The 21,036-nt window shown below is 41.6% G+C and overlaps 4 protein-coding genes across 5 annotated transcripts; all 4 read left to right on the plus strand.

Annotated features, from left to right (window-relative positions):
- Window positions 1-2,972: 2,972 nt before the first annotated feature.
- Window positions 2,973-6,346, plus strand: LOC137955472 (bifunctional UDP-glucose 4-epimerase and UDP-xylose 4-epimerase 1-like). The gene is made up of 9 exons (XM_068802424.1): window positions 2,973-3,470; window positions 3,650-3,699; window positions 3,864-3,999; window positions 4,998-5,099; window positions 5,189-5,416; window positions 5,567-5,648; window positions 5,731-5,813; window positions 5,891-5,982; window positions 6,072-6,346. Exons 1-9 carry the CDS (start codon window positions 3,276-3,278, stop codon window positions 6,154-6,156), a joined length of 1,053 nt encoding a protein of 350 aa, XP_068658525.1. The 5' UTR covers window positions 2,973-3,275; the 3' UTR covers window positions 6,157-6,346.
- Window positions 6,347-6,672: 326 nt separating this feature from the next.
- Window positions 6,673-7,446, plus strand: LOC137957065 (uncharacterized). Its single transcript, XM_068804765.1, has one exon. It carries the CDS (start codon window positions 6,731-6,733, stop codon window positions 7,349-7,351), a length of 621 nt encoding a protein of 206 aa, XP_068660866.1. The 5' UTR covers window positions 6,673-6,730; the 3' UTR covers window positions 7,352-7,446.
- A 621-nt stretch (window positions 7,447-8,067) lies between these two features.
- Window positions 8,068-9,898, plus strand: LOC137955473 (syntaxin-related protein KNOLLE-like). Of its 2 annotated transcripts, none has more exons than XM_068802426.1 (2): window positions 8,068-8,186; window positions 8,380-9,898. In XM_068802426.1, the coding sequence occupies exon 2, from the start codon at window positions 8,404-8,406 to the stop codon at window positions 9,337-9,339; it is 936 nt and encodes a 311-aa protein (XP_068658527.1). In that variant the 5' UTR covers window positions 8,068-8,186; window positions 8,380-8,403; the 3' UTR covers window positions 9,340-9,898. The 2 variants fall into 2 exon arrangements, with proteins under 2 accessions (XP_068658527.1, XP_068658526.1); XM_068802425.1 differs by having other exon boundaries at window positions 8,068-8,182.
- Window positions 9,899-15,621: 5,723 nt separating this feature from the next.
- LOC137955591 (ETHYLENE INSENSITIVE 3-like 1 protein) lies at window positions 15,622-19,739 on the plus strand. The gene is made up of 2 exons (XM_068802602.1): window positions 15,622-15,841; window positions 17,347-19,739. The coding sequence occupies exon 2, from the start codon at window positions 17,449-17,451 to the stop codon at window positions 19,321-19,323; it is 1,875 nt and encodes a 624-aa protein (XP_068658703.1). The 5' UTR covers window positions 15,622-15,841; window positions 17,347-17,448; the 3' UTR covers window positions 19,324-19,739.
- The last annotated feature ends 1,297 nt before the right edge of the window (window positions 19,740-21,036 follow it).

Raw genomic sequence — 21,036 nt, forward strand, 5'->3', positions numbered from 1 at the left:
ATCGTCTACATACACTATCAAGGTTGTTACTTTACTTCGTTGATGCTTTAAGAATAGCATATGATCTTACTTGCTTTGTTTAAAACCATATTTTCTCATTACCAAAGTCAATCTCCCAAACCATACTCTAGGAGATTGCTTCAAGCCATATAAAGTTCACTGGAGTTTGCACACCGTCCTTGCTTCAGAAATTGCTATATATCCTGAAGGAATATCTATGTAGATTTGTTCTTTAACATCTCCATGGAGAAAAGTATTTTTTACGTCAAATTGGTGGCTAGGCATACGGTTAATGAGGTAGACAGCCGTAGTAACAGCATCAGGCCAATGATGACTAGGCACTTGAGTCCCAAGTAAAAGAGTTCGAGCTGTTTCAAGAATGTGGCAAATTTTTCTCTCTACAATACCATTTTGCTGAGGAGTTTGGAGGCACAAGGTTTCAAGAATCAGTCCATGTTGTTGGAAATAATCACGGAACTGATGATTCACATATTCTCCACCATTATCAGATCGAAAAATTTGAATGTTGGTAGAGAACTGTGTTTGGATCATCTTATGAAAGGTATGAAAGACCTCATCCTTGTGTTTCAACAAGTAAAGCCAAGTCATTCGTGTACAGTCATCAACAAATATGACAAACCAACGAACCCCAGACCTAGCATCGTAGGGGGAAGGACCCCACACATCAGAGTGAATTAAAGCAAAATGATTATCACTCTTATTCATACTTAATGGATAATTTACTCGATGACTTTTAGCTAGAATGCAAGTCTCACAGTTAAAATCCAGAACTAACAAATTCGAAAATAGATCAGGAGACATATGTTTCAAATACCCAAATGAAGGATAGCCTAACCGATGGTGCCACATCAAAATTTGTTTCACTATGAGGTCGTTCAGGTGTCGTATGTTTGTTTCACTATAAGGTCGTTCAGGTGTCGTATGTGATATACACAACCTACGCTGAAATCTTCCATGTAATAGAGCCCAATGATCTCCTTGGTGAGAATATCCTGAATAAGACAAAATGTAGGGTAAATAAGAACCACACAATTCAACTCGTCCGTAACTTTACTCACTGATAGTAACTTGTGAGACAGAGAGGGCACGAGTAGTGTATTAGATAATGGTAGAGTTGGTGATAACATCACTGTTCCAACCCCTGTTACTGGAGAGATAATTCCATTAGCGTTGGCAATGCTATTTCGCCGAGGAGCAGTGTGTTGAGAAAAATCATTTGTATCAAATGTCATATGGTCCGTTACTCCAGAGTCAAGTATCAACGCTCTGCAATCATCCTCTCTAGTGGATCCGAGGAGAGCAATACCTGGGTCCACATCCGTCTGAGGAGGTTGAGGGAGATCACCGTTCAAATACCCCAGTTTGTCTTTGTCTGATATATACATCTCGATAATTTGGGATAGGTCAAGTCTAGTCCAAGTCGAGTCTTGGTCTGAGTCTGGTTTGAGTCGAGTCCATTCCAAATCTGGTCCAAATCCAGTCTGGTGTAGTCCAAGTTCGGTCCGGTCTGAGTTCGAGTCCAGTCCAGTATGAGTCTGGTCTAAGTCAAGCCCGAGGCCAATCCGGTCCAAACACAGTTCGATCCGAACTCGGTCCGGTATGAGTCACTTGGCTTCGAAATTAAATGCCACTCTCTAATTTTGGGTGGGTTTAATTCTGAATTTGTGGAGACATATAGAGATTTAGCGAGGGAGATCACTTGAAGAGATGGAAGAAGACTGGTACAAGAAGATTGATGATTGGTTCAACAACTCCAATCTGCACTTACAATGAATGTAGAGGATGCAAATACCATTGTCGAGCTGAGCAAATTCCCGTGGATGCTAATGACCCCATCAACAGTGCATATCACTACAAATGTGTATGCCATAGGTAAAACTGTTAATGGTCATAAAAACAATCTCTAGTTTTGACAGTGATAGGTAGGAGAAGTGTCACTATAGTTAAGGGTGTGGATTTCTAGCGAGCAATTGACTATATATGAAAAATAATATGAAAAGGCCCTTTTTCCAAAATGACTAGTCATCTTAGGAAACTTTTTTCCCAACTAATAAACTCAAGATCTTTGGTCTCACTAATCCATGTGGGACTATTCCTTAATACTCCCCCTCACGTGTAGGCCCTCTAGGCTATTACACGTGGATAATTTGGGTAGAGGCCCACAAATGAGTACCTGCTGTGATACTATGTAAAATCGTAAAATCTTTCTTTTTTTCACATTTTATTTCACACACTTACATCTTTATTTATATACATAATTTTTCAATTATTCGTAACTTGTCTCTCGGATCATCTCTGAGGCCGTAACTATAGAGGACTTCTTCCTCTGTTTTTACGGATCTGGAAGACCGTTCCAGAGGAGGAAGTCCTTGGGAGTAACTCATGCCAATTGTCTGATGGTAGAGGCAGGGATGGGCAACGTGTGGTACTACGACGGTGACGGCCCGGCCAGAACAGCCTTCGGTTTCGTGGCCGTAGAGGGGCTAAGAGGATGGCTTCGAAGCCTAGAGGTCCAAGTCTATTTTATCCTTTATTTTTATTAAAAATTAATTTTTGAATCTTATTTCCGTTCTTACATTTTAACTTCTTCTATCGATTAGTGGTTTTGAACCCTTGTTTAAATTTGCAATTTGCAGTAGCTAGACATCTAAAATTTATACGATTTTTACCATTCTCTTGTTCTTCTCTTCATGCCACTTCGCCAAAATGATATTTTTTCATATCTTATTCGTTACATAAAACTTATTCTTAAGTCTAAATCCCTCTTAAGTCTTAACGAAAAGTAAGCGTCTCGTTTTTTCAGATATTTAAATTTATAAAATATCCGAGATGACTCAAACATACACAAGATTTCACGAACAACATGTCACTCCCTGAAATTTGGAATATTTCGTCCTTTTCTCCGGGAGACTGGGGGCTTATTGCGTAGTATGGCTTATGTGAGCCAAAATCAGCTGGAAATTTCAGTTGGCTTGCTGTAACTCTTCTGTTCCGTCCCAGAAGACTTCCGTTAAATTCTCCCGATTTCTTGTCTTTGTTATCCTCCATTATTGCAAGACTGTTGTAGCAATGCAAGTTGTTGGGGTCATCCGAGTACAAAGCCATCCGAACTGTCATGCTTATCCAAATCTTCCTCGATAAACTAAATCCCTCTATTTTCGGCACTCAGCCTACCATTCGCACTCACTCATTTTCCGCTCCTGGGTTCCTCCGCCAACCTCTGAATCTCTCTCTCCCCACCTCCTCTTGCTGCGATGCCGTCCGAACCCCGGAAGATTCTTGTCACCGGCGGTGCGGGTTTCATCGGTACTCATACCGTCCTGCAGCTTCTCCAAGAGGGGTACAAGGTTTGGATCATTGACAACTTAGATAACTCTGTTCCGGATGCCGTCGACAGGGTTAGGGAATTGGCTGGACCGGAGAGAGCGCAAAACCTTCATTTTCATCTGGTAACTCCTCCTTTTCTTCATTTGAAATGGAATGGATATTCTGTAGATCTTGACAGTAAAGGAAACGAACAAGGAAAAGCAGAAATATCTTTTGACTCTTGGCTCTTCTTGTAATGGATTAGAAGACATGAGTTTATTGGTGTGGCAGCATTTTCTAATGCTCCGTGGTTGAATTGTAGGGCGATCTTAGGAACAAAGAGGACTTGGAGAAGTTGTTTTCTCAGACAAGGTTGGTGGGTCAAGTTCTTCATAGTTTAGTTTTTCTTTTCTTCTCTTCCTTTATCTGTTGAATTATATACCAATTAAGCACTCATGGCTATTTATGACTCTATTACAGTCATACCTGCATGTGTTTTAATAATTGACTTACCTGAGCTTTTTGTTATGATCCAGATTTGATGCAGTTATCCATTTTGCTGCCTTGAAGGCTGTCGCGGAGAGTGTTGCAAAACCTTTCCTATATTACAGCAACAATTTAATTGGCACCTTGTACTTAATTGAGACCATGCAAAAATATGGTTGTAAGAAGGTAGTTTATCATTGTTATACTTTTGCAGTTCACTGTTTTTTTAATCTAAAATGGTGTCTGATGCCTGCCACTTTGCTACTTTTACTTTTTATTTGCTTCTTTAACTTTCATAATAGCCATATAACTCTTAGCTTTCTTTATAAATTCCAAACAGAAGAATCTCAAATATGAAAATTTTAGTCATGTCAAATATGAAAATTTTAGTCATGTTTGCTATAATGCCTTTTGTCAGTATTTATTGTCGTGCTTGCTATAATACCTCTTAGTCAATATTCATTGTCATGCCTGCTGTAATACCTCTTTGTCAATATTCATCTTTAGGGATTTTTTTAATCATTTTCATGCCATAACTATTTGATTATTCCTCATGTAATTTGCTTCACTTGTAAAAATCCTTTCCTATCCAGTACTACTTGCTTTGGGTTTTTCATGTAAGTAGGGTCAGTACAAATTTGAGTATGTTTCTTGAAATTTACGACCTTCCCTTTGTTCAGCAAGAGAAACATGTGTCCCAGTTGAAGTTTTTGGTATCTATTATGTAATGATGAAATGATAACTTGTGTGGACTGTAATAAATTAATAAGTTCATAAATCATGGTGATCCTTCTCTGACTTTTGCATCTGGGCCTGTGGTTCGTATGGTTCTTTGCATAATTTTACGTGGCCTGTTTGTTTATGCATGTTACGGATAAAAATTTTTTAGACAAATTTACTTTTGTCTCTCAAACCATTTATCTTAAATTCTTTCAGTTTGTTAAGGTTCGTGTGCCAAAAATAAAAATGGGAAAAGAAGATTCTGTTGTGGCTAGTACAGGAATCTGATAGAGGTTTTGGTTAAAGGAGAGTCTTACCTAATTTGCTGCCTTTTTTTCCCTTAGGCATTCTTGTCTAGAATCAACCATCTCACTTGTTTCAGTTTATATGATTCTTGTTGATTATACCTCTTTTCTTTCCTGTTTTTATCAACTAACCTCTGCTCATTCTTTACTTACATATAGATGGTCTTTTCCTCATCAGCAACCGTTTATGGCCAGCCTAAAGAAATCCCATGTGTTGAGGACTTCCAACTAAATGCACTGAACCCATATGGGCAAACAAAGGTATTTGTTTGAAACAACCAATTTGATGTAATCCTCAGTTGGGCATCTTGTCAGTGAAAAATATTCCTCAATTTTTTTTTGCTTAATAGCTTTGGTGTGAAGAGATGTATCGCAATATTCATAAGGCAGACCCAGAATGGAGGGTAATATTACTAAGATACTTCAACCCAGTTGGAGCTCACATGAGTGGTCGTATTGGTGAAGACCCGAAAGGTATTCCTAATAATCTTATGCCTTATATCCAACAAGTTGCTGTTGGAAGGTTGCCCGAGCTAAATGTATATGGTCACGATTATCCGACAAGGGATGGGAGTGCTGTAAGTATCATATCGTTCAAAATTATGTCCTGTAGTTTTGAACTTTGAGTTAGACATTTAGCCTTCTTTTGGTTATTTTTAAATAGTTTACATCATATATATCAGTGAACTGATTCAGGATCATATGCCTAAAAATCCTTTAATGAACAGATCCGAGATTACATCCATGTTGTGGACTTGGCTGATGGTCACATCGCAGCTCTTCGAAAGATTTTCTCTACTGATAATATAGGTCTTACTTCCATTACTCAAATTTATACCCATGCCTATGTGAGCCTTAGTTTAGGCGTTACTAAAGTTTGACCAGGTTGCAGGTTGTATTGCATATAACTTGGGGACAGGACGTGGCACTTCTGTGCTTGAAATGGTTGCAGCATTTGAGAAGGCCTCAGGAAAGGTGAGATTGCTGTCCAATGTTAGCTCTTTCTTTTCAACATGTTCAAGTAACTGATGAAATGCAAATTTTCTGGGTAGAAAATTCCCGTCAAATTATGTCCAAAGAGGTCGGGAGATGCCACTGAAGTTTATGCTTCTCCAGAAAAGGCTAAGAAAGAACTTGGCTGGAAGTGAGTGCAACCATTAATCCAACAGCTCAAGAGTTTGTATTCATCTTTATAATTTGTTGATTACACTGAATCGCTCATATCATATGCAGCCCAAGATTCGGTATCGCAGAGATGTGCAGAGATCAATGGAACTGGGCAAGCAAGAACCCATGGGGTTACCAGACCAAGCAGTAAAAACTGAGATGGTTGTATATGTGATGATTGCAAATAAGCTATTTTTTTTCCCTTCGCCATCGTTTCTCAAAAGAAATTTTATTGAGTTTTCTGTAACAGTTGGGGGATCCCGACAGATGCTGTCTTGCATTGAAAATTCACATTATGATTAAGATCTTAAATTTTTCGCCGAGAAACAAGGAAACAAAGAAGGCCCTTTTGTCATGGCCAGGTTATCTAGGATTTTGGGTTGCTTGAGATTTATCCAGCACTAGAAAAAAAAATTTAGGCAATACTCGTTGGTATCAGTTTCGGATAATATACGTTTCGCACACTGTGTGACGGCTAACTCTCATATGTAACAGGTTGTGTAACACCCCGGTATAGGCCCTACCAATCACACGTTTACACTTCTATTGTAACGGCCGATACTGTTACGAAAGGGAAAGGGCTTGGGAAACCGATGAATTTACTAAGAGTATAAGATGGAACGTCCACGTAGCTTTCCAGTTTTGTATGTGATAACCTTATCGTCAAATGCTCCCAGGGCTTGTAATGTATAGATAAGTCAAAAACTGCAAGAGGTTGAACAGCAATGGCGGCCACGGGATCAGCATCGTCATTACCGTCCATGTCGGAACTCGCATCGCATATATGCAACAAGATCCAATCCGTATTCTCCACCAGCGACGGCGGCAACGATCGCCCGTCGGCTCTGGACATCGTCGTGGAAGAGATAGCAGCAGTCGCCCGGAAAGGTCGCATATTCGTGCACGGAGTGGGGCGCGAGGGTCTAATGCTCAAGGCGCTCTGCATGCGCCTGGCACACCTAGGCCTCGCCGCCCACGTCGTTGGTGATGTCACGACCCCGCCTATTACTTCGCCGGACCTGCTCGTGGCCTCCGCCGGACCGGGAGGGTTCTCCACCGTCGAGGCTATTTGCAGCATTGCGAGGACGGTTGGGGCGAGAGTGCTGCTATTGACGGCGAAGCCGGAGGGGTCGGCGGCGCGGCTTGCGAGCTCTGTCGCGCTCGTGCCTGCACAGACGATGGCGGACGGGAAGGAAGAGGAGGCGCCGTCGTCCCTGCTTCTGCCCATGGGGAGTCTGTATGAAGGGGCGCTGTTTGTGTTGTTCGAGATGGTGGTTTTCAGGGTGGCGGAGCTTTTGGAGGAGTCTCCTCACACTGTCACTTCCCGCCACACCAATCTCGAGTAAATCCGTGTAAGAATCAGGGTTCTCAATGTATTTCAGAAGAATTATCTCTCTTCTTTTTTTTTTAAATAAAAAATCCTACCTCTGGTGTATCGACTTCTTGCGGCCTTGAACTGGTAAAATTTTGTATCTGAAATGGGTTGAATTCGCCCGAGACTGAGATGGCTGGAAATGGCTTTAATTGAGGATAGGTGGACCAGCTGAAAAAGTTCAGGATCGCTGAAAGAACTCCGAAATAACTCAGGATCACATTCATTTTTTTCTTGACACATTTAGCAAAAATCCTGTATCATAACAAGCGCCGTGGATTAACGCATTTGCTTGATCAAGGGACTGCATGGGAAAACAATGTTTTATAAGAACAGGGAGAATGTATTCGCCGAAACTTTTATAAATTATAAAACTTTAACATCACCAATAGCAAAATTTAGAGTTCATTGGAAGCCCAAACGCACTTTTCTGGATATATTTTGATTTTCTATGTCAGAATTAAAGTTAGCTAATAATCCATTTGTGGGTACTAAATTGAAACTTAGGCTAGTATCAAACTTTTGTTTCTGTGGGTAACTAGAACTTCAAAGAAGTATCCGCTCCCTGCAATTTTCAAATGGTAATATAGCCGTTACAAGAACAGAGTAACGGCTACTTTCTTCAACGGCTAGTTTCCTGACCTTTGTAAAAGACACGATGGATACCATCTCTGTCTCAGGCAGTTTCTCTCCATTCTTCTCCTCATCTGTTGCTCCCTGCTCTCTTTGCTGGACACTGGTTCTCACCTCGGGGGAGAAACCAAGAAGATTTGGCCCTGAATTTCCATTCTCTTGAATTTGTAAGGTAGGTACGCATCCTTAATCTGTTTTTTTTTTTAATCTATTTCAGTTTTCTTTCCTTGATCTGTTTACAGGGGCTAAGCCGAAAGATCCTCTGATCAAAATCTTTAGCATATAATCTTTTGTTTCGATTCGAATGGGTTTTGGGTTGGGAAGATTATTCTGTGTTTGTTGGTTTCCCTAATTTTCGTGTGAAAACAGGGGCTCGTTGTTCCGTTCGGCAAGATGAACGACCTGATGACCAAATCCTTCACCAACTACGTCGATCTGAAAAAATCTGCTTTAAAAGACCTAGAAGCAGGTCCAGATGTGGAACTTGAGATGGCTACTAGCCATATGATGGATAAAAATTTGGGCCAGTTCCTGGAAGAAGCCGGCAAGGTGAAGGAAGAGATGGATGTGATCCAAGACGTTCTCGGCAGGTTGCAGGAAGCCAACGAAGAGAGCAAATCCGTGCACAAACCGGAGCCTTTGAAAGCCCTTCGGACCAAGATCAATGCGGACATCGTCACAGTGTTGAAGAAAGCAAGATGGATCCGTGCTAAATTAGAAGACATGGACCACGCCAACGCCGAGAATCGGAGGCTGTCAGCATGCCGGGAGGGCACCCCCGTCGATAGGACAAGGACATCGGTGACCAACGGCATGCGCAAGAAACTCAAGGATCTGATGATGGACTTCCAGACCCTGAGGCAGAAGACGATGTCCGAGTACAAGGAGACGGTGGAGAGGAGGTATTTCACAGTGACAGGGGAGTATCCAGAAGAGGAAATGATCGAGAAAATTCTCTCTAACGGGGATAGTGAGAGTTTTCTGCAGAAGGCGATCCATGAGCACGGCCGGGGGAAAGTGCTAGCCACGGTTTACGAGATTCAGGACCGGCACGACACAGCGGTGGAGATGGAGAAGAGTCTGTTGGAGCTGCATCAGGTGTTTCTGGACATGGCAGTGATGGTGGAGGCTCAAGGGGAGCAAATGGACGACATCGAGCATCATGTCATCAATGCTGCGAATTATGTCAAGAATGGGACTAAGAATTTGAAGACTGCCAAGGAATACCAAAGGAGCAGTAGAAAATGGATGTGCATTGGCTTGATTTTGCTGCTTATTTTGATTCTAGTCGTCGTTATACCAATAGCAACCAGCTTCCACAGCTCCTAGTTTTATTTTTTCTTCTGTCTGCTCATCCTCCCATGGAGAAGGAGAAAATGGGAAATATTGGGCTATCTGTGATCGTGATTCAAAATTTCTTCTTCTTCCTGTGATCGTGATTCAAAATTTCTTCTTCTTCTTGGGTACGGAGTTCTGCTCAAGCTCCCTCATGGGTTTGCTGTTTCCTTCTCTGCCATGTTGGGAAAAAAGTATGTGATCATTGGGAAAGATTGTTTCCTCAGAGGAGGAGACGCTGCTTGTCAACAAGAATGGTCCGAGTTTAATTTTAGTTCAGTCAGATTTGACAATGTAAGATGAGAGGTACTCTCATTGATTCTCAAGGGTTTCTCAATATAGATTTTCAACTGAGATCTCCTCAGAGGAGGAGACGCTGCTTGTCAACAAGAATGGTCCGTGTTTAATTTTAGTTCAGTCAGATTTGACAACGTAAGATGAGCGGTACTCTCATTGATTCTCAATATAGATTTTCAACTGAGATCTCATTGATCAGGACTCGTGTATGTTTTTTTAGAGCTAAGACTTTCTAATCGTCTGGTGATCCTTGGTATCTCTGCTCCACCATTGCTAGATAGCTCGCTTGCTCTGCAATTGATCGCTTCCGAAAGTTGTTCTGTTACTTGGTATACATCTGCCAGAAATAATTTGGCCCATCAACAGGGCTTGTAAACTCCAACTTGGCCCATCCCAGATTTTTTAAGCCGATTAAGATTTGGTGGGAATTCAAAGCTAATATGTTGAAAAAAATAAAAAAATAAAGGATAAATTACATCCTTTTTCCTACTTCAAGAAGGAAGAATGAATTGTTTTTATATTTTATTTTTATTTTTATTTTTAAAACCCTGGTGGTTGGGAGTTCTGCATCACCTACTTTGACTTCCTTGGGGTCAACTTCTCTCACCCAGCTAAGCTAACAGCTGAGTCAACTAATCCTGTAGGTATTTTTAATATCAAATAGTCAACCTGAGCATCCAGAACTTCAAAAGGGTAGCAAAGCTTTTAATGTCAAATAGTCCCTTTCGTATTCTGAAGGAAAATGATTAGATCTGTATTCTTCTCTGATGGGGTTAACCTGAGCTTGACGAGAAACAATTTCTCAGGGTTGTCCTACTAGTGCATCACTTTTCTTCCTATTGCTGAATCTTTAGGATAATGACCGAAATGGCTTCATTAGAATATGCTTACAGAGATAATTTGAATGAAACCCATTAATCTTTTCTTCCGATATCATGATTTGTAAAGCTAAATCTAACTGGGAAGCTTTCAAACCAAAGAACAGAGCAGAACAAACAGTTCTTTCCAAGCAGAAGAAATTAGATGGATGGGAATAACTTGGTTTTTAGTTTTCTAATGCTTGACTTTAAAATTCTAGCGGCCTGTAAAGCTGTACAATACAATGAACCAAGGGAGAGGCGAAAATCCCATCTACAAGGACAAAAGATCTCCCTAGATACTCGCTTTATTGTCATCAATTATATCAGTTTAATAAATCTATGATACATTTTTACTCCTAACATTCCAATCTAAGTTCTGAACCTTCTCCTTCATCTTCCTCTAAACAGAGCAGCTACGTACAGTGAATGTGCATGGAAAGAGAGAGCTTCTCCTAGATACTCGCTGTCTTCTCCACAGCCAGAGTGTTCTTCTTCTTTATGTCTCCTGGTGTTGTTTTAACTTTTTAACAGCAGACAGTAACTTTACTTGGATATTTTTTTCATCTGCTGAAAATGATTAAATTGGACTTGAGTTCTGAGACGAATCTAAGCATCAAGAGACAAAATATGAGTAATCTGACAAAGTTTCTAATTCCAGTTTGGGAGGAAGCTCCAAGCATGCTTGTCATTTGTTAATCTTCTGTAAGCTTAAAAGCACCCTTCATTAATCGCTCAGAAATCTCCACGACTATGATAATACATAATTGAAGAGACAAAACAGCTGGACTCTTGTTTCAGCTTCCTGTCTAGCCAAGAAACCATCTGCAGTGCAATGAACCGAGCCGGCGGAGGGGGCGGGCAAGAGAAACACCTTGAAATAGCAGGATCTCCCCAGATACGCACCCTTCTGCTCTCCAGTTTTGTTCCTTCATAAAGTAAGTGCATTGCATCTAAACGAAAACTCTACCAAGTGATGGGCAGGTACAATAAAGCCGCTTCACTTCTCACTCCAATTGCTTCAGATAGAAAGTTCAGTTTCTTAAAAATGCCTTTGTGTTATATGAGAATATGTAAAGACTAATTTTAGTATGTTGGGTAAGTGAATTGCTTCACGTTTGGCTGTTCCAACTTCTAACGTAATCTCATTTTCATTGTTTGAGACTTCTGATTACAGTAAAATGTCTGCTATATGCATCTCACCTTGTTCATGGCAGATGTATCAATTTTCCTCTTTCTTTATGTTAGTTTTTTTTTTTTAAGATGACCACATCCTTGTCTACCCTGCTGCAAACACCACGTTGCCCTATATTTGGCTTCTCTTTCAGGTCTGGAAGGGCTACCTTATCTCTTACCTTCTTTTAATCCCGAGTTCTTTGTCTTGCTTCAAAGTGAAAATAATGCTAAGAATGACTCTGGAACTATTCGAGTCTTTCAATGTTCGGTGTTTTGAATGAATCGATTCTTCATCTCATCTATGAAACTGTTAACTCTATTAGTATATGGTGTAGTTCTAAGATATAATGAATAGAATCTGTTGAAATGGGGTTAAATAGTTATTAATAACAGTGGAGAGGTGAAACCCGAGGTCTGTAGCTGGGGCTCAGGAGCAGGTCGGTGGACAGTGTCTGTCTGACGAGGGCATCAAGACAGGGCATATTCTTTCCTTCTCCCTGAGTAAACACACACCTCTATAACCAACTAATTCTAACTTCCATTTTCGCGGTGGTTGAAACGCCACCTCCAGCACCACCACCATAACTTCTCCTGTCACGGGTTCATCTCTTCGTCCCAGATCCATTTTTTTAATGGGTTTCTCTCCGTTTCCAGTTTCTTTACTTCCATGCATATTTAATAAAGTTAAGAATCTGGTTAAACAAATAGTTGAGCAGTTTGGAGAGTTGAAAGATTAACAAAACTGTACAAAGCAGAGCGAATCTGAACTTGAAAGAACATGTCTGGTTTCTATATTTTATTGAGTCCCCCTTTGTTCACATGATTAAGAACGCAGAAAGATCCTTCCCAACCTTTTTATTTACTTAAAAGAAAGAATAAAGGAAAAAAGCCAAGATGAAAAGCCATTGATGACTCTTTAAGCTCCACACAGAACTACAGATCGAATCCTATACAGTGGTAAGTTATATGTTTGGAATATTTTAGATTTGTATCGTGAGTGTGAGACAAGGTAGTGATCCCAAAGAGGCAAAACTGGTTCAACCGTGATGAAATTACAAATGGAATTCTCTCAGTAGTTTGAGGTGAGAGATTAGGAGATTGGTTTTGTCAGTTCTCTTATCTCGAAAACAAACTTAACTAAAGATAACCCAATGCAATGAACCGAGATGGAAACGAAGAAACTCCTTAGATTTGCCTAGATACTCTCCTCTTCCTCCTCATCAACTATGTTGTCCTTTCATTATTCTTTTCCTTTTTCTTAGTGACAATAATGTTCAGCTTGACGTTTCCTTTTGTTAAGTTCCTAAGCATTCTCTCCTTATACAGGCGAAGTGCACTGTATCCGACCTTCAGAGATCAACAATGTCGCGATTAAGCAGACACTAAATCATCCTACAAAGCCTGATTACTTCTCTTTTTCAACAATCTGATCTTAAATAAGATTTAATAATTGCATTCTGAGCGAGTTGGCTCGTGACTCGGGACAAATAGACTTGGAATTTGCCGTGGGGGAATCGGTTGAGTTAGATGCAGTCAATTCAAGTCTCACTCGATAACAACTTACTTCGTTTGAGTCTAACTCGGTTTGACTCATTTCAAGCTCCCCGAGACCTTAGTTTACAACATTCGAAACAAAATTAGTGACTAATCCCTCTACTTATCATCTCTATTATGTGACGTTAAGAAGAGTACCATGTAAGCATGCTTGAAGGTCAACCGATTTTTATACCGACTAATTTAGCAGATAATCTCATTTTTGTCAAAATTTGTTATGTTAAGTAACGTAATGAATAAACTGATGGTTTTTATAACCATGGTTAAGTCATCCCTGTGATTACTTAAATATATGACTTTGAGAGTGTGCATTTTTTAAAATGTTTTTTATATTAAAATTAATTTATAAGCAATAAGTGATGTAACAAGTTAACAACTATAACATATGTAAATTGGACTCTATGGTTTGTTCTTTTGAGAATAATTAATTTTAAAAAAAAAATAAGAGACTACCTGGTCGGACCAGATTTAACCGGCGGTCGAACCGGTTCAGTAACTTTTAAACCGACCGGCACTGAGCTGTTCGGCCTTTATAGTCATGATAATTGACGGTGATGGGGACTCGCGCACCCACTTGCACGGAGCCGTGACTTTTAGTTAGCCGCTGTTTTGTCCCCCATGCTGGTCGGTCCCACCCATGTCTCCTGTTTTTCCGGATGGGGCCCTCTCTACCCCCACTGGACCCACCCCACGAAGTAGTAACAAGTGAGTAGTAACCCACCCACTGCCCCCAAAATAAATCGCCTTTGGTCGATTAGTCACAAGCAGCTTAACCAAGGGCAGTGGTAAATTCGTAAATTAAACAAACTTTTTTACGGTGCGTCTGTTTGTTTTTGGGCTCACCCTGGGCCGGCGTGGATTCTTGCCGACACAGCTGGATGACCTTCTTAATGTGGCCTTAAAAAGAGGATCTCCCATCCGAAACGCCACAGACACTGTACACACCACTCGGGGCGTATTTTATATTTATCCCTACTTGTCCCTGGCAAGATTGACACGTGAACCAAAACGAAGGTTAATGATGATTTCTCTTCAAATTCTGGAATCGTCCTTCTTAAGTATTTTCTCACAGTAAAGAAACACAGGACATGGGAACCGGGTTCATTGGATGCCACCGGACGGGTCACGTGCAGCTCTGCTCGTATGCCGTAAATTTGCGGGAGAGTTCGGTAAATCCTGTAGACGACAACTGAAGCCTTAGGATTCCCAGAATCCAATCATGGACGTAACATCCCGACAGAGTCGACGGTTCCGATTCGTCAAATACCTCCTTCTACGGTGTAGATCCCTTTGACAGCTCGCTCGGTTGCCCCCACATTACAGCATTACCGACACACTACAAGTTCCCATATCTGTTCCTTCTTCGTCTTTTTCTCAAAACAAAACAAAAATACCCTAAAAGCAAAAACCAAAATAAAAATATTAAGCTATTAACTTTATATTTATTTTTATTTTTTTAAAAAAAAAGCTTCGGATAAAGAGGAAGGGGGGAGAGAGGGAGAAGACGCCCACTGCAGGGAGGCAGAAGCGCTTTGGACGTGGCGAGCACCAAGAGAAATCCGGGGGACCACAAATGTAACACGTTTAGACCGGACAGAGGCCATATGGGAAAGGCGCACATGGGGGCGGCGAGGCACGGCACGGCCATGCGGCGGCTACGATTTCGATAGCCGCCGATTAGATTTAGTTCTGGTCTTTCTTAGGTCGTGTCGTAGCAGAAGATTGCCGTCATCGGGTTGAAACACCAAATTTCCCTCAACTTTTTCAATAATTCCATCCCTGTTTCTTCTCTCATCTGAAACTATAAATGATTTTGTACATAAATTAATACTTTTAAATAAAATAAAAACAGCTTCCAAAAAATAATACCTCTTCTCTCATGGTTCATGATATTTGTTTTTTTAAATAAATATCATTTTAATTCTAATTTAATAATTAAAATTCATAGGTAATCTTAATAAATATTAATATTATAAGATATTATTACATCTTATTTGATACGAATGAAATATAATATTTACATTAAAATTCATTTCAACTTAAATTATTGAAAGTGTTGGAATTTTAGATAATAGTTTTTTTATTTAGATAGTTTCCGAGATTATTACTTGATTAGCTGGAGATGGCAAGGCACATTCAAGCGAGGATAAATGAAGGAGGGAAAAAGAATATTTGGAGAGGCCATTTCCGTAATTGTACTTTAGATTCGAGGGAGATCTCCTTCCAGGAAGCTTTGGTCTCCGGTGAAAGGTGGAGTCGCATCCGCACGTTTGGACGCGGGGCCCACGCATCAACAGATAAAGATCCTTCTATCGAGATTAATTAACATTAACGTCAGAGCTAAAGAAATAAATTGTTGTTATTTATTTACCGAAGCTATTTCAAGGAGAGCTCTCCACTGTACGACGGGAGAGAAGATGAGGACAACCTCCTTCTGTCGCTCCCATTTCATCTTTTCCCTCTCTAACTTTCTCTCTCGTCGCCTCTGCATCTAACCCCTCTCTATTTCCTCTCTCCATCTCTTCCTCCCTTTTTCTCTTATCTCTATCTAGCTGGTGTACTAGCAGAGCTCCGAGAGCAGCTTTAATGGCGGGTACATAGACCTAGATAAGGTTCGTGATAAAATCTCTGTGCCTTTTAGGCTGCTATGTTAGCCTTTTGCTTTTCTCCCCCTTCTCTTCATTCTTTGCAATCATTTCTCCGTCCGAAGTTATTTTTCCGCTGTTTTGTTTGTTGAATTTTTTTCTCTCGCTCGGTCTATTGCTTCTCGGTTTTTATTTTGTGTCGGATCGAAATAGATCTGTGAGAAAGGGTTCTGAAAAGCTGGTGGAAGCAAAATTTGCCTTTTTTTATGTAGTTTCTTTGTTTCTTAATTTTGCTTGCTTTTCGGAGTCGTCACTTGCTTCAACGTTTGGTGTCGGTTGTCTTTTTTCCCGAGAACGGATCTTGTAGCTAGATTTTCATTATCTCGAGCTATTACTGGTTCTTGAGATCGCGTTTTCCTGGTCTCCGATCTACAATTCGATTTTACTAATTCATTTTTGGTCTCCAGATAGCTTTTGGTGTATTTTTTATTTTTTATTTTTATCTCATCTCGTGTTCCACTTTCCTATCTATTTCTGTCGATGCAGTAAGTTATATTTGATTACAAGTTAGAAATATTTCCTCTGCTAGTGTCAGATGGCTTCATTTTCTATTCGATTTCAGGAGCTCAGTGCTTTTTCAGTTTCATCTGTGTTCCAGATATGATTATCTAACTCCGATTTTCGGTAATTAAAGAATCAATTAGTCGTTTTATTTCAGACGAATGAATACTCTTCTCGTTTTTTCGTGGATCCGTTTTAAACTGCAAGTCAGTCTATCCATGCATGCGAATCAGAATTCCTTTATGCCGCCGAAGATTGTTTTCTCTGTACATTCGGGTCAGCTGTCTGTCGGGGGTCGTTTTGGTAGTTCCTTCACCGGCTTTAGGTGTCTACTTTTTCTGATGGTAAGGCTTTTTATCGTCTCTGTTTTCGTTTAATTCTGCTTTATTCGGTTTATGGTTTCTTCAATCCATCCTCTCCAAGTAATTTTGTTTTTCTTGTCTCTTTTCTGGTGGCTCGTGTTTCGAAGCTGTGGTGATATCAGGGTTCTGTAATCGATTTCGTGAAAAATCTGTGAGATCAGTTCGGTTTTTGGTTAATTACCTTTGGTTTCATTTGGATTGCAATTGAATTTTGAAGAAACTCACCGTTGTTTTTGTTTTCATACTGGTTCTTGTTTTTATTGTTTTTACCTATTATTGCCAAGCGAATGAGGATAGGATTGTGCCTTCAGCAGTTTATCATGTTTGGCGTTACTCGATCAGAGAGAGGATTATTACTTTTCTATATATGTAAAACGTCTCCTACTTTTTTGTGGGTGTGGGGGTCTTCTTTTCCCTCTCTACTCTGTACTCCAGAATCTGTTTTAGATCTTCTCTGCTCTGAATGCTGTTTTTTTTTTTTTTTTTGTGGGTGTGTGGGTCTTCTTTTCGAGATTTACTTTTGTCTTCTCGAAGGGTAAGTTTTCTGACTCTGATGACAGCGATAAGTACAAAATTGAATTGAACCATTTCCATCGATGTGTTTTGCAGGAAGGCTAATTAGATCTTGATATTTCTGATCGATCAAAAAAAGCAAAAAACTGAGAATTGAGAAGACCTGAGTACTTTGGAACTAAATTTGGGAGGGTAAAGATGATGTGTATGTTCGAGGAAATGGCCAACATGGAATTCATTTCTCTTCCGGTCAGCGAGCCAGATCCGTTACCGGAAGCTGAACCTGAAATTCTCCAAGACGATGACTACAGTGAAGAAGAGATGGATGTGGACGAGCTAGAAAGGAGAATGTGGCGAGACAGGATGCGCCTCCGACGCCTCAAAGAGCAGAACAAGGGAAAGGAAGGCTCCCCCGTCGGCGATTCCACGAAGCAGAGGCAGTCTCAGGAACAGGCCCGGCGCAAGAAGATGTCTCGAGCTCAAGATGGGATTCTCAAATACATGCTGAAGATGATGGAGGTGTGCAAGGCGCAAGGTTTTGTGTACGGGATCATTCCGGAGAAAGGGAAGCCGGTGAGTGGGGCTTCCGACAACCTCAGGGCTTGGTGGAAGGAGAAGGTGAAGTTTGATAGAAACGGGCCGGCTGCAATAGCCAAATATCAGGCCGATCACGCCATTCCCAGTCCCAACGAAGAGAGCAACTCCATGGCACCGACTCCCCACACCCTGCAGGAGCTTCAGGACACCACCTTGGGTTCTCTTCTCTCTGCTCTGATGCAGCACTGTGACCCGCCGCAGCGGAGGTTCCCTCTGGAGAAGGGGGTGGCCCCTCCGTGGTGGCCGACGGGGAAAGAAGAATGGTGGCCTCAGCTGGGCCTACCCAAAGATCAGGGCCCGCCGCCTTACAAGAAGCCCCATGATCTGAAGAAGGCCTGGAAAGTGAGCGTCCTCACTGCGGTGATGAAACACATGTCACCCGATATTGCCAAAATCAGGAAGCTTGTGCGGCAGTCGAAATGCCTTCAGGATAAGATGACTGCCAAGGAAAGTGCTACTTGGTTGGCAGTCATAAACCAGGAAGAGGCTCTCTGCCGCCAGCTTAATCCCGATGCCTGCCCCCCTTCATCTCTTGGTAACGGAGGCTACACTTTCAGCAGTGGGAGCGAGTATGATGTGGAAGGGGTAGAGGATGACGTGACCATTGAGATCCCTGAATGCAAGCCTCGGGATCTTGGGTTCTTCAATCTGGGCATGGCGCCAGCGACCAATGAGCGTTTTATGAGCCCACCGGCCGTTATCAAGGGGGAATGTAACAGCGGCGACTTTATCCGGAAGAGGAAGCCCACCGTCGAGCCTGACATGATTGTGGACCAGAAGATCTACACCTGCGAGCATGTTCAGTGCCCTTACCATGATTACCGTCTTGGGTTTCTTGATGTCAATTCGAGGAACAACCATCAATCTCGTTGCTCTTTCCGACCAAATTATAATTCCACGGGCATCGGGATGACCGGCTTTCCCATCCACCATGAGAAACCGCCAATTTTCACTATGCCTTTCCACCGGCAGCAGCAGCAGCAGCAGCAGGTCAAGCTGGTGTCACAGGCTCCGCCTCCTGCTAACATGAATATCGCGGGCTTGGGGATTCCAGCAGACGGTCAGAAATCAATCCATGAGCTTTTGTCCTTCTATGACAACAACGTCCAACAGGGAAACGAGAACTCGAATCATGGTGGGATGGACCTGATGGGAGATCAGGCGACGCTGCAGCAGAAGCTTCATGTGGAAGACCACTATATGGATCATGGGCAAGTATTAGGTAGTGGTATCTTTGATAATTCAAGCGCACACATGAACAATAACATGGTCCTTAGAGATGATTGTGCGTTTGAACAATGTAAGATGCTTGATTCCCAGTTCGACAGCGGATCCAGTGAGATCTCCTCCGGTGACTTTGCTACGTTCGGATCTCCTTTTAATCACATGCCCCCAGTGGATCTCACTGAGACTTTACAAAGGGGAGCAGCAAACGACGTCGGGCCTAAGCAGGAAAGTTCGTTCTGGTATTACTGAAAGGGTCGGAGGAGTTTCAGTGGAAGGCACTGAATCAATCTCTGGGAGGAAGGCTGTGGATTTCAACAAGGGAAAAATGCTTTCTCACATGAAAAATTGCCCAGAATCAGGTGAACTTGTGCGAGTTAAAATCAGTTTCATGTATAGAGAGAGACTTTCGGAGCTGAGTTCCCCTGATTGGCAAAATCCAAAAACAATTTTTTTTTGTTTACCGTTGAAATCCAGAGTCTCAGGTGTAGGGTTGGAAGGGGGTGTGTTTGCGTCCATGGCAGTTGCTGGATCCATCCGGCCAAAAATGGAGTGCGTTTCAGACCGGTTCTGCTTCGTGATGTGGTATAGTTATTTCGTTGTTGAGAACTTTGTAATGGGTTTTAACTAGAAAGCCATATGTGAAAATATTGCTTGTGTTCCCTTTAGCTTCGGTGTTTGCGCCTACTTTTGCTCTCTGTACTCTGTTGTGCTCTCTTTTAATCTCATCTTCCAATTTCTGATGTGTTGAGTTAGTTAGTTGTCGCTCGCTCTACTCTTCTTTAGATGGTATGAACAACCGACTCTCTTGACCCGTCCCGAAGAGATCCACCTAACAGCAGCGAACTCGAGTTGAGCACGGGTACGGGGTGGGGCTTGTAGAGATGTTACACGTCTGATGTTTGATGGCTAGCTGGTTCCATCTGTTAGCTCGTGTGGGTCCTCTTATCTGGTTTGTCTCCACCCCCTGACATTGAACTTAGACTAGCGGTGGTGGCAGCAGCCTCTAGACAGGCGAGTTAGGTCCCTTCCACTTCACGCGCTTGACTGATATTTTCGACTGGCTGTCAACCTCGATTAATTCCAAGCGACAGTATTGAGAATTCAAGACGCACAGAAGGTTCCATCTAACTCTCATAAAACATCAACTTCACGAGATCTACGCCGTTCCTTTCACAGGCTCTTATCCTCATCCCCACCGTTGATTTCACGCGAGACCCACCAGGAAAGCCATCGAAGACGTTCTAAAAGACGGTCCAACAAAGCGTTTTTTTCCTTTGACCACGACTGAGAGTCTTGACTGTCGCTTTCCTCAAACTCGTAGAAAAAGAAAAACTCGGACGGTCCGAGCGAGTTGAATCGTCCAGTCTGACAATCGCATGTGACGATCGCAATAAGAATGGTTGGTCACTTCTAGAGAAGGTATCCTCCAACGCACAAAGCTTAAAAAGTAGCAAGTGGATAGAAAATGGAAGAGGAGCCAGTGGGACCCATCCGTGTTGTCACATCGAGCTAATAAATTAATTACAAGTTGTGACCTTTGACGTTTAGCCTTTTTATTTATTTAATTTTTACCTAATCAATATTATCAATCCACCGCCTCGAATTTAATCACGTGCTCGAATGTGGATTGTCTGCCCTGGGGGGTGGGGCCGGGCCAACCACTAATCTTGTTTAATGAAGTAGGTTAAAGGTGAAGATTGAAGTACTTAATCTAAGTAAAGAGATTAGTAAGAGCCAGAGCCACTGTTATGAGATGCATGAACCTGAGTAATGGGGGTAAACAGATTCGTCCCGTAGATTGCTTCTCTTGACTGTAAATCCTCCACAGAAGTATTTGGCCAATCCCGAGCTCTGGGAATCCTCCTTGTATTATTTCCATCATTGTTGTTAATGGAAATTATATCTGTAAGACATATTTGGATTCATCTCCCTAAGTGAAGATTTTCTTCCCTGTGTAATTAT

This window comes from Aristolochia californica, unplaced genomic scaffold (genome assembly GCF_029961685.1).
Source record: "Aristolochia californica isolate CCGP_79_NKW_82.1479 unplaced genomic scaffold, dmAriCali1.0.hap1 SCAF_2, whole genome shotgun sequence".
Classification (NCBI taxonomy): Eukaryota; Viridiplantae; Streptophyta; class Magnoliopsida; order Piperales; family Aristolochiaceae; genus Aristolochia; species Aristolochia californica.

Bases quoted from the DNA above. Each gene is read 5' to 3' on its own strand.
- LOC137955472 (XM_068802424.1), top strand. From the start codon at position 3,276: ATGCCGTCCGAACCCCGGAAGATTCTTGTCACCGGCGGTGCGGGTTTC. The intron at 3,700-3,863 runs GTTGGTGGGTCA...GTTATGATCCAG, and splicing joins AAGTTGTTTTCTCAGACAAG to ATTTGATGCAGTTATCCATT. The intron at 5,649-5,730 runs GTCTTACTTCCA...ACCAGGTTGCAG, and splicing joins TTTCTCTACTGATAATATAG to GTTGTATTGCATATAACTTG.
- LOC137957065 (XM_068804765.1), top strand. From the start codon at position 6,731: ATGGCGGCCACGGGATCAGCATCGTCATTACCGTCCATGTCGGAACTC.
- LOC137955473 (XM_068802426.1), top strand. From the start codon at position 8,404: ATGAACGACCTGATGACCAAATCCTTCACCAACTACGTCGATCTGAAA.
- LOC137955591 (XM_068802602.1), top strand. From the start codon at position 17,449: ATGATGTGTATGTTCGAGGAAATGGCCAACATGGAATTCATTTCTCTT.